This window comes from Lepus europaeus, chromosome 14 (assembly GCF_033115175.1).
Source record: "Lepus europaeus isolate LE1 chromosome 14, mLepTim1.pri, whole genome shotgun sequence".
NCBI lineage: Eukaryota > Metazoa > Chordata > Mammalia > Lagomorpha > Leporidae > Lepus > Lepus europaeus.
This window is the reverse complement of record NC_084840.1, coordinates 17,553,140-17,566,121: the sequence shown is the minus strand read 5'-3', so window position 1 is coordinate 17,566,121 and position 12,982 is coordinate 17,553,140. Positions and strand designations below refer to the sequence as shown.

Sequence of the window (12,982 nt, the reverse complement as noted above, 5' to 3'; positions counted from 1 at the left end):
CAAACCTCTCCCCGAGGACTCCCCCCAGCTCTAAGGCTTTTCCTAAGTGGGGAGAAATGAGGCCCTGGAAGCTCTGTTTTATCTAACCCGAGCCCCTCTCACTCTAAGACACAAAGGGTCACGTAAGGCCTGGAGACAAGAACACAGGCAAAAATAACTCGGGGTCACCACGATGCACCACAGCTCTGGAAGCAGAAGGAGGCTGGCCTGGCCGGGACTCCCTTTCAGATAAGCAGGAAGGAGGCAGCTCTGCACGGCCGGGCCCAGCGCGGCCTGCGGAGCTGCGGGCTCTGGCTCCTTCTCCTTTTAAGGCAACGCTGTGCTCTCCGGGCTGCACGAGCCACGGCAAGCCCCAGCCCCACTCATTCCTGGCTATTTGGAGGAAACCGATGATTAATCGGCCCTTCCCCCACCCGGCCTGTTTTCCATTAGGTTCTCTCTAAAGGACTGGCACACCTCCCCAGGAACAGGCGCCTGGCAGATCCTACCCACGGGGACCCCTGTGCAGGGGGGAGACCGAGAGCCAGCCATCCCAGATGAGGACAAAGGGAGAGGTTGGGCAGAGAGGGGTTAACGTGGGAAAACCAGTGCGGGATGGGCGGGGGCGGGAGGTTCCCCATGGCAGCTCTGGGTCTTCAGGAGCAGCTGGCGAGTGAGGTTCCTGGGTGGCAGGGGGTACGCGGGCGCCCACGGGCGAGGGACAGCTTTGTCCTAAAGGAGGAGGTCTGACATGAGCAACCAGGCCCGAAACCCAGTGTTTCTTGAACTTGTTATGTGAAGCTGCTTCCGTGAGGGTCTCTCTGGACCCCCAGTGTCCCTGCACATGTAACCTGTGAGTGACGCGGGAATGCTGGGAGGGCAGCTGGGCAGTGTGGGGGCCCTGAGGTCCTGAGTCTGCCCTGGGCCTGACCTGCGCACTTGGCTGGGAGAGGAGGCCCCGCAGCTCTCACCTGCAGTGCGACCCTGGGTCCCTCTTCACGGTGGGCACTGAAGTCCCACCTCTGCCCCAGGGGACCTGCTGTGTCAAACCCAGATCCCGGGGAGCCCGTGTGAGGAGTTTGAGGTGGGCTCTGTGGCCCCTGCTCCATCTCCACAGCCCCAGTGAGGCGCCCAGAGCAGAGGAGGTAGCCAGGGGCACATTCCATAGCCCTGGGCCCCTTGGCTGCCCATTGTGGTTCCAGCAGAGGAGCCCAGGGGCACCTGTCACTCTCCACCCGTTCCGGGAAGAACAGCTGTGAGGGAGCGCTGTGGAGAGAACCTGGGCTTTTCCTTCTTCCTTCCCCTCTTCCGGCACCCCAGCTGGGCTCCCGTGGAAGACAGACAACCCTCTGATACCCAGGCCGTGGTCTCATCCTCTTAAAAATCTGCTGGGCAAGGAGCTCACGGCGATCCTTGCAGTCCCGCTGCTCTGCGGTCGCCTTGGGCGGTGGACAGCTACACCGACATCTAAGCTCAGGCAGTCCTGCTGCTTCCTCTGCTCCTCGGGTGAGGATGAGGAGCAGGTTCCCTCCAATTAGGGCCCAGCAGCCGCGGTTGGCCTAGTGGTTAAGACACCCATGTCCCATCTGGAGCTCCGACGCCCTGCTCCAGCTTCCTGCAATGCAGACCCCGGGAGGCAGCAGTTGGATCCCTGCCACCCACGTGGAAGATCTGCATTTGAGTTCACGGCTTCTGGCTTCGGCCCAGCTCAGTCCTGGCCGTCGCAAGCATTTGGGGAGTGAAGTGGATGGGAGCCTTCTCTGTCTATCTTTGTCTCTGTCTCCTGAATTATTAAAAAAAAAAAATAAAGGAAAACAAACTTGGCTCAGCCTAGAAGCCTAGAAGGAAAGGGGCCCGTGCAGGGGCAGGTGGCTGTGCCCACACAAAGCTCCGCTGACTCTGTGCGTGGTCAGAATGGAGTCAAGGCGTCCGGGATCTGGTCTGGCAGAGTCCCCCCAAGGTCGCTGGCCCAGGGGACCCTAGGGTTCCTCGAGGAGCATGGGGGATAATGTGAAAGACACACACCGGATGTGAGGCGCCTCCTTTATTCCATTTATGCCTCAACGCGATGGCGATGGTGGGCTCCAGGGAGAGCTTTAGTTGGTGAAACAACATGTCAGCAACCTTGTGTTGATGTCCCACATCTCTTTGCAAAGGTTTGCACCTGTAGAACTCCTGGGAAGCAGGGCGGGGCGAGGGTGAGGGATGCGGGACACCTGGCCCCCAACACGGAGGGCTGGATCACACCTGTTTGAGTCTCTGTTTCTGCAAACCCGAACTGATGTCTAAAATCCACAGTGAACAGAAATGCACACTGAAGACAGACAGGATCAGAGATGGTGGTTATTCCTGTTTGCCTCCGGTTCCAGCAGGGTGTGGCAGGAAACTTCTAGAGCGGTCCTAAGTCCCAGGCACGGAAAAGGGTGCGGGCCCTGAGGGCTGGGCTCTGCCGCTGGACTCCACGGCGCCCTCTGGTGTCCTCCATGGAGGCCAACACCAGCGCTCCTCCAGAGGTCAAGGGCGGTGACCCAATCCTCCCCCTGGTCCCGGTGCTGGGTGCTTCATCCTCCCACTTCATGTTTGTTTTTCTTTTCTGAACTCTTAGGAAAGCAAGAAAGTGGAGAGCAACGCAGACGCCAAGAATGGAGAGGAGAGGGGCAGAGATGCCAGCACAAAGGCCTTGGGCCCCCGGAGGGACCCGGATCTGGGCAAGGAGCCAAGGAAGGGAGTTTTGAAGAAAAGTGTCTCCAGAGACAAAGGGGATGCAGACGGCCCGGGTGGGGAGAAGCCCAAGGAGGAGAAGCTCATCAGGGGCCTGGACAAGGGCCGGGTCAGGGCCGCCGTGGACAAGAAGGAGGGCGCGGGGGAGCCCAGGACGGCGGCCTCGCGGAAGGAGGCGGGCGACAGGCACCAGGGCGTGAGCAGGGACAAGGACAAGAAGAGAGAGGAGGCCAAGGAGGCGGCCAAGAAGGAGGAGGAAGAGAAGGGCAAAGGGCCGAGCAGGAGCCCAGACCCCAGGAAAGAGGGTGAGAAGCCGAAACCCAGGAAAGAGGATGAGAAGCCCACAAGACCCAGCGGGGGTGCGGACGGGGAGAAGGAGGGCGAGGAGGCGAGGAGGGCGCCTGGGAAGACAGATGTCAAGAAGCGGGGGGAGGAAAGCCAGACAGAAGCGTCCCCCGCCGGAAAGGAGACCAAGGACGAGAGCAAGACCAAAGTGCCTGAGAAGCAGGCCCCCGCGGCGCCCCCCAAGGCCGCCGAGGCACCGGCCAAGGCCGAGGAGGAGGCGGCTCCCAGCATATTCGACGAACCGCTGGAGAGGGTGAAGAACAATGACCCGGAGATGACCGAGGTGAACGTCAACAACTCGGACTGCATCACCAACGAGATCCTGGTGCGCTTCACCGAGGCCCTGGAGTTCAACACTGTGGTCAAGGTGTTCGCCTTGGCCAACACGCGCGCCGATGACCACGTGGCCTTCGCCATCGCCATCATGCTCAAGGCCAACAAGACCATCACCAGCCTCAACCTGGACTCCAACCACATCACGGGCAAGGGCATCCTGGCCATCTTCCGGGCCCTGCTGCAGAACAGCACGCTGACCGAGCTGCGCTTCCACAACCAGCGCCACATCTGCGGCGGCAAGACCGAGATGGAGATCGCCAAGCTGCTCAAGGAGAACACCACGCTGCTCAAGCTGGGCTACCACTTCGAGCTGGCCGGACCCCGCATGACCGTCACCAACCTGCTCAGCCGCAACATGGACAAGCAGCGGCAGAAGCGGCTGCAGGAGCAGAGGCAGGCCCAGGAGGCCAGCGGGGAGAAGAGGGGGCTGCTGGAGGTGCCCAAGGCTGGGGCCCTGGCCAAGGGCTCCCCCAAAACCTCGCCCCAGCCCTCCCCCAAACCCTCCCCCAAGAACTCGCCCAAGAAAGGGGGTGCTCCAGCCGCACCCCCGCCCCCGCCCCCTCCCTTGGCTCCGCCCCTGATCATGGAGAACCTGAAGAACTCCCTGTCGCCAGCTACGCAGAGGAAGATGGGGGACAAGGTGCTCCCCGCCCAGGAGAAGAACTCGCGCGACCAGCTGCTGGCCGCCATCCGCTCCAGCAACCTCAAGCAGCTCAAGAAGGTAGCTGTGCTCGTGGGCCGGGGCCACGGGCTGGGTGGGCAGGGGTCCGTAGGGGAGCTCAGGTCAGGCTGCAGGCACAAAGCCGGGCCCTCGGGTCGTCTCGGCCAGGCCCCCACCTCCAGGCAGCCCTTACCCGTGTCTCCCTCTGGGTCCTTCGGCCTCTCCCCTGCCCCCCACACTGTGTCTGCCTCCTGCAGCCTCGGCAGAGTTGCTCCCCCCCAGGCCCTTCCTTCCTTTGAGCCTTCTCCATTCCCTGAGACAAAAATGCTCTTTGTCGTACCAAACCCCCTCCCAGGGCCAGCCAAGCCCCACATGTCGGGCTCCCCCAAGGAGAGAATGCCTCTGTCCAACCCGTGCCATGGACGCATGCGCCGTCTCTGGGCCGGGCAGCCTGGTGCCTGGAAGCCCTGCCTGCTGACAGCGGCCTTGGTGCTGTGCCCCAGCCCTGGCGCCATGCATTCAGGACCAGCTCCGCTGTGGTCCCAGGGGCCAGGGGATGGACGGCGTCCAGTTTTCACAGGATAGGGGACATGGTGCCTGGGCAGCACCCTTGGCCTTTGCTCCTCCCACGGCCACAGCTGAGGAGGCCGGGGCTCCACCCTTCCAGGGGGAGGAGCCGGAGGGGGCAGCAGAGGCCCCCTTGCAGCCTCCTCTGACCTGTCTGTGCTCTGCCCCTGCAGGTGGAAGTGCCCAAGCTGCTGCAGTAGGACCAGGCAGCCGGGCACCGTCTGCCCGCGCCACGACCGCCCGGGCCTCACCTCCCAGGGCCACACGGCCCCCACCCACCCACCCCGGCCCCCCTGCTGCCGCCATGCGGGGGCTCGAGGCCTGGACCACGCTCCAGGAAGGATGCCCTGTCTCTTCTCACTTCCCTGCTCTTACCTCCGAGGCTCTCCGAAATTGCTTGTGTACCTGGAGCTGAGGGTTCCAGACAAGAAGAGCCCTTGTAGCTCATCGCGAGAAGACAGCACTGCCCGGGGCCCGCACGGCTGGCAGCCACAAGAGGCCCAGGAGCCACGAGAGGAAAGCTGTGTCCACGGCCACACCCACCCCAGCCCCGCCGCCCTCCAGGGCCAGGATTCAGACCTCTGAGGAGCCCTCGGGCAAAGCTGTTGGGCAGTGGCAGGTCTGAGAGGGTGGGGGGCCCACAGGAGAGCGGGAGGGGCTGAGGAGCCCCCAGCCCTCCCTCTGGTTAGCCCTGGCTGGCAGAGCACGTGGCGGGGATAGCCGGTCTGGCGGGGAGCGGGTTCCAGCGGGAGGGGAGGGGCAGGCAGCAGCCGGACCAGAAGGTTCGATGCCAAAGCCGATGTTTGCCGCACACCCACTGCTGTTGTATAAATAGCTGTGTATCTGTTTCCATAAGATTTTGATAATATATACAAACCGTTAGCCGTGACTGGCTGGGCCTCACCTCTCTGCTATGCCCAGGGCCCTGATGCTCACCCTCGAAGAATCTAGAAGCTCAGGGGCCCTGCTGTGCCTGCCGAGTTGACCAGGAAATGAGCGGAGACTCCCCGCCCCCCACCCCGACCTGGCTGCCCAGGCCCAGGAGGTCAGGCCTGCTCCCGAAGTGTGCTGCTCCCTGGTGTCTGTGGCCAGAGCTGCTCTCGGAGGTGCAGGCGGAGTGGAAGCTGGGCCTGGGATGCCTATATTAGGCCTGTTCCGAGGATGCTCGTTCTGCGACTCTTCCTGCCGTGGGCTTGGGGCCAGCCTCTAACAGCAGTCACAGGCCAGCCGGGCAGCAGAGAAGCCGGGCAACAGCGTGGGGAGCCTATTCAGCCCCCAGTTCTCCCCGCGGGTCCCAGCTCACTTCCTGCGCCGCCGCCCTCTGGCCCCACGCACCCACCGTCTGCTGCATGTCAAAGGCACCTTCCTGGCTCTCCTGGCACGGGGATGCCTGGCAGCCTTGGCACCAGGAAGCCGCCACCTGTATGTGTTTTCCACTGCAGGTTGTTCTGCCTCCACAGCTTCTGCATCTTGGGGGTGGGGTCGGAGCCCTTGCTGGGTCTGGACAGGCCTGAGGACCCAGACCCCAGGGGGCACTCTGCACCCTCTCGCCCTGCACCCCCGTAACCTGTGTCTGGGCAAGGAGATGGAGAACCTTGCTGGCTGCTGTCATGCTAAAGGTGTTAGCTGGAACCAAGCCGGGTCAGCGCCGCCCACTACCCACAGCCACAGGCAGAGCTCAGGCCTTTAACCCTGCCTCACAGTTCCCCGTCCCCTGCCCAAAAGAGACTGCCCATGGTGTCTTAGGAAAGCGTGGGAAGCCCTAACAGAACCCCAACAACGGAGGTCCAAAGGAACCTGTCACCTTAGGAAGTCCTGCCAAACTCCACGCAGGATTTAGCCGGAGGGAAAAGCCACGCCCCACCGTTCCCAAGCAACAAGAGACCTGGGACCTAGCCGGCGGGGTGATGTCATCGGTCCGCCAGTGCATTTGAACCTGAGGCGGGAGCGCAGCGCCACCTGGAGGCGGCCGCGTCCCGGGCTCTCATCCGAGGAAGCAGGCCGGGAGAAAGGGCGGTCAGAGGGCTCCGGGCTGTCTGGGGGGCGCAGAGGGGCGGGCTCGGCGCACGGCGGACACTCGCTGAGCTGGGAAGGGGCCACACTCCTGCTCCCGACGCCGCCCCTGCCCCGCCCGCGCCGGCAGACTGTCCGGCTTCCCTCCTGAAACCCGTTGGGAAAGAGCCAGACGGGGTCTGCCCTCGCCCGGCGCCTGGATTTCACAGGGGAGAACACCCGCTTCAAAGACCGCAAATGTCCAGGCGGATGAATCTGGACCCAGCTCAGGTCTCCCCGCCGACCCGAGCCCGGCGCCCCGCCCCGCGGCCACGCCCGGCCCCTCCGCCCGTGGAACCCGCCTCTCCTCCCGCTCCCGCAGCCCGCGGGTCGGGCAGTCGCTTCCGGACACCCCTGCCCTGGGCTCCTTCCCTCCACCTGCCCGGCCGGCACGCGCCAAGGCTAGCACCAAGATCGAGGCTAGACCCCGGCCAGCCGAGGTTGGCGCCTTCCTCGCTGTCGCGGGGTGCGAGGAGCTGCGGCCCCGGTCCCGGGGGGCACAGTCGGGTCTCCGCCATGCCCGCGGCCCACTTCCAGGCCGGGGACGCCACCCGCGAGCGTGCCCCGTTCCACGGTCGCGGGTCTGGCCCGGAGCGCCCTGCGCAGTGCCGGGCTCTGCGCTTCCCTCCGCACAGCACTTCTGTCACACCTGGGCTCGCGGCTAAGAGTACCTGCAGGAAGTTTATCCTGCGCATCTCCCCTCCTCAGCTCCGAGAGAGGAGCTGGGGCCCAGGACCCGAGGACCCGGAGGCCCTGAAAGGAAGGCAGAACCCCAACCCCCACCCCCACCCCCAGCCCGGCTCTGTCTCCAAGCGCAGCAGCTGCCCCTCCCCGTCTGGGTCAAGGGCCTTTCCCTGGGAAAGAGTCCGGGTGCAGAGTTCTGCCCACGGGAGCGCCGGAACCTGGGTGCAAGGCGCTGGCCCAGCAGCTCCGGCCTCCTGCCTTCCAGCTCGGTGACAAGACAACCCCCTGACCCCGCGGGTGACTGGGTCAGTACAGAGCCGGAGCGCCGGTGGTGGCTTTGCCAAATTAAGCTGGCGCACCTCTACTAGAATCAAACATCCGGGGCAGGCATCTGATGCGGGGGTTAAGGTGCCGCTTGGGGCACCTGCATCCCATAGCGCAGTGCTCAGCTTCAAGTCCCGGCCTCACTCCCAATTCTAGCTTCCTGCTGATGCTGTGGGGGCGACAGTGACAGCTCAAGTTCTCGGGTCCCTGCCACTCACATGGGCTCTAGGCTATGGCCTGGTTGTCTCAGCTGTTGTGGGCATTTGAGGAGTGAACTAACAGATGGAAGAAGATCTCTGTGTGTGTGTGTGCTTTTCAAAGAAGCAAAGTGAGCAACATTCTTTGAACAAGTATACAACTTCCTCGCTGGATCTGTCACCTGGAGTGTGGGGATGGTGACCCTAGGATCAAGGCAAGGGAGGCCAGCCCTGGGGTGCTAGGTGGCCCTGGGGTGCTAGGTGGCTCTAGGGTGCTAGGCAGTACTCGTGGGAGGCGGTGAGATGGTCTGGCTCAGTGGGACCCACAGGCGTGGGCCCGAGAGGCCTGATACCTTAGGGCCACCTGATGATCCAAGTAGCTGGCAGAAGCACCTTGCACAGTGTCTTGGGCGGCCCAGTTCCTGGGCCCACGATCGGGTGGAAAACAGCACTGACAGTTTCACTGGCATAACTCACTCTCGCAGCAGCTGGGAGGCCTTGTTCCCACCAGCAGAGAGGACACAGGGGCCAAGAGACCTGTCCAAGGTCCCAAAGCAGTGGGGTCCAAGTTTGCTACGCTGTCCCAGGGGCCCGAGCCCTAGCAGGGAGTCCCGGTAATGCAAGGAACGCTGCTGCACAAACCTCCCTGGCTCATGAGTCAGCCCGAGGAGCCTGCAGCCGCCACACTTCTGCCTGGGATGGGTGAGGGCAGCGCTGAGCCCCAGTGCGGGCGCTGGCTCTGCCCGGGGAATGCGGAGCGGGCAGTGGTCTGGGCCCAGCTGAAGGCGATGCTGCCGGGCCCAATGACATGGCTGACATGAGTGACATCTCACGGCTTTAATCCAGCAGGCCAGAGCCCCAGCCCGTGGGGCAGCCAGGGAGGAGGGCTACGGCCAGCTGCTGGTGGCACCCTCTCCCCTCCCACACCCCAGCCCAGAAGGGGCAAACAGGAGAGACCCCAGCCCTCCTGCCTGGGATGGTGGGCGAGAGGGTCCAGCTGAAAGCAGGGGCTGTGACCCAGGCTGTCATCCCCCTCCCCTGCCCCAGCCAAGATGCCCCACCCACCTGGCCCTCCCCACCCCCTCATCATGGCCTAGTTCCCACACAGCTCCTGTTCCACTTCCCTGGGGCTCCATCCCCAGTAGGGTTCAGAGCTTGGTCTGGGGCCTGGAGACTTGAAGACCCCTACCCACGCCCAGGGCCGGATGCCTGATGCCGGCGCCGGCGCAGGACGTGGCACCTCCCAAGGCTGGCGTCGCGGGAGGGGGGGCAGAGACACGCTGAGTCCTCAGGCTCCCGGGTAAGAGGGCTGTGGTGGCATATAGGGGGGAGGAGCTGAAAGCCAAGGAGACAGAGTGAGCTCAGTGGGGCAGGGGAGGGCAGGAAGCAGCCCCTCCCCAGACTGTGCAGGATCTTTGGGGAGGAGGGGTCTGGAGGCTTCCGCCAAGAGGTGGTGCAGGCTGGGAGACCATGAGAAGGAAGCCAGGGGTGACAGAGTGCGGGCGGGCGCGGGGGGGGAGGGGGGCGTCACAAAGGGTGGGGAAAGCAGGAGCCAGGGGCTCCAGGAGCTCACTTACCTGTGGGGTTGTAGATGGGGGGCCCAGCCGGGTAGAGTGGATACTGGGGAGCAGGCCCACTAGGGGGGTACATGAAGCCAGGCTGCGGGGCTGCAGGGCCAGCTTTGGGGTCCTGGGGGTACGGGTACACTGGCTGCACGGGGACGCCTGTCATTGGAATCTCCTGGCCTGGGAGGGAAACAAGGATGGGGACTTGGGGCTCTGCCTCCCACAGGAAGCCTCCTCCCTCCGGCCAGTAAGCACCTGGGGCGGCTCCTGGCAGGCGAGGAGGGAGCTGTGCCCGTGACGCCGGTGGGCCGATCTGGGTTTAGCAAGTTTGCTCCCCTGGGCGGGTTTCAGAGCCAGAGAGCACAGCCTGGGAATGTCCCACTCGGCCAGGGAGTGGGCGGCTCCGGGGGCTGGTGTCTTGCAATCCAGCCGAGCTGCTACCAGGGGGTCCTCCCCCAGCCCTCCCCTCCCACACGGCTCTCCCATATGGCGTCCATTAGGGTTGGGCACGTGTACAGGCGCATGCCAACACAGACGCACTCATTCCACCGGACCCTGGAGCCCACCCATGTTCTCCACCAGGGGGCTCCACGCCGTGCACCTGCTAGGAGTCACGTGCAAACAGACACCTGCCCTGCACCACGGCAGACTGAACCCTGCACCCCTCAACATTTGGGTGCAGGCACACGCATGGACACACGTCTACACCGGGGCACGCTCTCGTGTCGCTGAGCTCACCAGCCTGTCTCTGGGTTGATGCGTACACAGAAGCACACAGCGCCCACAAGCGTGCCAACCCTTGAACCCCGCGGTGCCCACCAGAGGGCTCAGCTCGGCCCACCCTACCAGGGGCTCTGTGTACCTTCAAATGGGCTCTGGAGCTGCTGGCGGCGGCGGTACAGGTAGCAACAGGAGCAGAGGAAGCAGCAGATGGTGGTGGCAACCACAGCAACGAAGAGGATCACGGCCGAGGCGATGCCAGCTATGGTCTTAGGGCTTGAGACAAAGAACCAGTCCCTTGCCCTCCAACTCCTGGCCAGCAGGGGGCCACAGCATGCTGAGACTTGGGGCCCTGTGGGCTCTGCCCAGGGCCTGTGGAGCAGATTTTAGGGGACCTCCACCTCCCACAGTGCTGTGCAGCCCGGCTGGCCGGCGTGAAGCATGCCGGGATTTGTAGTATCTTCCACCACCACCCCCCACATGATTGCTTTTGCACCCACAACTCAACTGATTGCATTCACAACATGTCAGCCCTGCAAGGAGCCTGCAGAATCATCTGGAGCCATTTTTTAACCCCACGTCCATCGGACGGCCTCCTGATATCCGTTTTATACGTCAGCGGGCCCCTTGGAAAAGAAGTTTGGAAACCACTCATCTTGGCAACCCCTCACTCTGTGCAGAGGAGCAATGGCCAGAGGGGATGAGAGTCCTCCCCAGGAGCACGGTGGGCGGGAGGAGGGCCTGGGATCCAACTCAGGGCTGGCCAGAGCGCCCTGCACAAAGCCACACTGTGCCAGGGTGTGAACCTGAGGCCCTGCGGCCACAGCCTTGCCAGCACAGGGGAGGGCTCGGGAGAGGACCTGGGGGCAGAGCCCGGCCCCAGCCCAGGATGGACCACCCTGCTCTGCCAACGGGCTGGGGTCCTCAGGATTCCACTAGGCTAGAAATGCGGAGGTGGACCGCGGCGGGGGTGGGTAGGGTGGGGTGGTGGTGGAGGGGGTGGCTCCGGCCAGCAGGGCGGGGGAGGGGTTTGGCGCCCACCTGAAGGCCAGACAGTGCTTCTGCTGCCGCTCGGTGATGAGCAAGGTCAGGTCCCGGCAGCAGAACCGCTGGTAGCAGGTCCCGCAGCAGAAGGTGAAGAACTCGCAGTCGAAGCCCGGATGCCAGGAGCCGTTCCGGTCCAGGTACCACAGGCAGTCCTCGCCGGCCAGCGCTGCGGGCAGGGGTGGGTGCCCAGTGGCCTCCAGGCCGCCCTCGCCCCGCTCCCCCTGTGGTCCCGCCCCGCCGGCTCCCGGAAGACCGGGGTCGCCCCTTGTTCCCACCTGGGGGTCTCAGCCTCTGAGCCCAGACGCCCTCTCCTGGAGCTGACCCCGCGCCCCCGGGGTCAGCGACCCACGGCCCCAGCAACCGGCGCCCTCCCCCTTAGTCCCCTTGCCCGGGGGTCCTGGGGGAGCCCCTCCCACCCCGCCCCGCCCCGCCTCGCTCCTCATCCCCTTACCCAGGGGAGTGCCCAGCGCCAGGAGGGCGATCGCAGCGAGCGGTGCGGCCCCGCGGAGCCCCGCGGGCGGCATGGCGGGGGCTGGGCGCGGCCAGGGCGGGCCGCCTGGCTGGGGGCCGCAGGAGCGAGCCGGCCGGCGGGAGCTGCGGCGGGCCCAGCCCGCGGCCAGGCTCGGCGGCTCTCCCGCCTCCTCCGGGGGAGGGGCTAAGCGCCGCGCACCGCCCAGAGCCCACCCACCCGCGACACCCACGCAGCCCCGCTCCGGAGCCGGGCGCCCTCAGCCCGCCGCCGTCCCCGGCAGCGTGGTGGCTCCTCCGGTCCGGGCCGCCACCATGGGTAGAGCGGACAGCTGGGCACTGCGGGCGGGGAGGCCTGGCTGTGCCCGTCCTGGGCCCGCCCCGCGCTCGGGCCCAATCAGCATCCAGGACCCCAGAAGCCCTGACCCCGGAGCCACATCCGAAGCCCCAGACTAGGGAGCCAACCCGGAGTGGCACGGCCGGACCTTCCTCCTTGCCAGCCCTCCTGTGCCCCGAGTGTCCGGCCCGGGACGTCCTGCAGGGGGAGGGGCCAGGGAGGAGGCTGGGAGTCACCCCACCCCCATTCCCAGGACACAGGCGCCCATTGAGAGGCAGTTCAGAGCGGCTTTGTCCCCCGCAGTGCCCACAGGCCTGCGCCCTGTCAGCTGCGTTGGTTCCTTGAGATGGCCCCTTCCCCCCTGAGTGGACAGCGCTGGCCTCAGCAGCGGGGGTCCGGGATGGCAGGCGGTGCCCAGAGCTCCATGGCCTGCAGGAGGCAGCATTTGGGTCACAGGTTTACAGACTGGCCTTTGACAGTAACTGATGCAAGCCCCTAACCTGGCCAAGGAGCCATCCCCGTGCACAAAGCTGGATCCCGGCTCTCGCTGCTGGGCTATGTGGCTGGGCTTCTGCGACCCGGAAGGCCACCCCGACCAGGAGCTGCACACCTGCCTCTGTCCCCGGCCGGCCGCGGGGAGCCCTTCACAGAGAGCCGCTGCTGCGTTCCCACGGCTGCTCCACGGGATGGTTGGGGTTATCCCGAAGCCCATGTCACAGACAAGGAGGACGCAGGCCACACAGCCCGGAAGTGACAGAAGCAACAGGTGACCTTGGGTGCCCTAGACCAGGAGCACAGAGGGCCAGCCCGGCGTTCTGTGGGGGGTTCTCCACCGACGGCCCAGTGGAGTCCGGGTATGCCTGGGAGCGGCAGCCAGAAGAGGAGCTACCCTGGCCCGGCCCCTTGGCCCGGTGGTGCACCCACCCGCGGAGCTGCCCGCAGGCTCCGGCCGCAGGAAGCTGCTGGTGGCCTGATGTGC

At 65.1% G+C, this 12,982-nt stretch overlaps 2 protein-coding genes across 5 annotated transcripts in view; one reads left to right on the top strand and one right to left on the bottom strand.

Moving 5' to 3' along the window:
• Nucleotides 1-5,491, top strand: part of LMOD1 (leiomodin 1) — a 51,620-nt gene extending 46,129 nt beyond the window's left edge. For all 4 annotated transcript variants that reach the window (XM_062211588.1, XM_062211589.1, XM_062211591.1 and 1 more), the window contains 2 exons: nt 2,585-4,102; nt 4,783-5,491. In XM_062211588.1, the coding sequence (XP_062067572.1) occupies nt 2,585-4,102; nt 4,783-4,809 (1,545 nt within the window). In that variant the 3' untranslated portion in view covers nt 4,810-5,491. The remainder of the gene's footprint in view (nt 1-2,584; nt 4,103-4,782) is intronic.
• Nucleotides 5,492-8,688: 3,197 nt separating this feature from the next.
• Nucleotides 8,689-11,734, bottom strand: SHISA4 (shisa family member 4). The gene is made up of 5 exons (XM_062211587.1): nt 11,650-11,734; nt 11,193-11,364; nt 10,294-10,427; nt 9,444-9,611; nt 8,689-9,201 (listed from the first exon to the last, which is right to left on the bottom strand). Exons 1-5 carry the CDS (start codon nt 11,720-11,722, stop codon nt 9,155-9,157), a joined length of 594 nt encoding a protein of 197 aa, XP_062067571.1. The 5' UTR covers nt 11,723-11,734; the 3' UTR covers nt 8,689-9,154.
• Between the last annotated feature and the right edge of the window lie 1,248 nt (nt 11,735-12,982).

Excerpts from the sequence above, each read along its gene's own strand:
- SHISA4 (XM_062211587.1), bottom strand. The coding sequence starts at position 11,722 with ATGCCGCCCGCGGGGCTCCGCGGGGCCGCACCGCTCGCTGCGATCGCC. Across the intron at positions 10,428-11,192 it reads AAGCACTGTCTGGCCTTCAG|CCCTAAGACCATAGCTGGCA; the intron begins GTGGGCGCCAAA and ends CTTTGTCTCAAG. Across the intron at positions 9,612-10,293 it reads GCTCCAGAGCCCATTTGAAG|GCCAGGAGATTCCAATGACA; the intron begins GTACACAGAGCC and ends TTTCCCTCCCAG.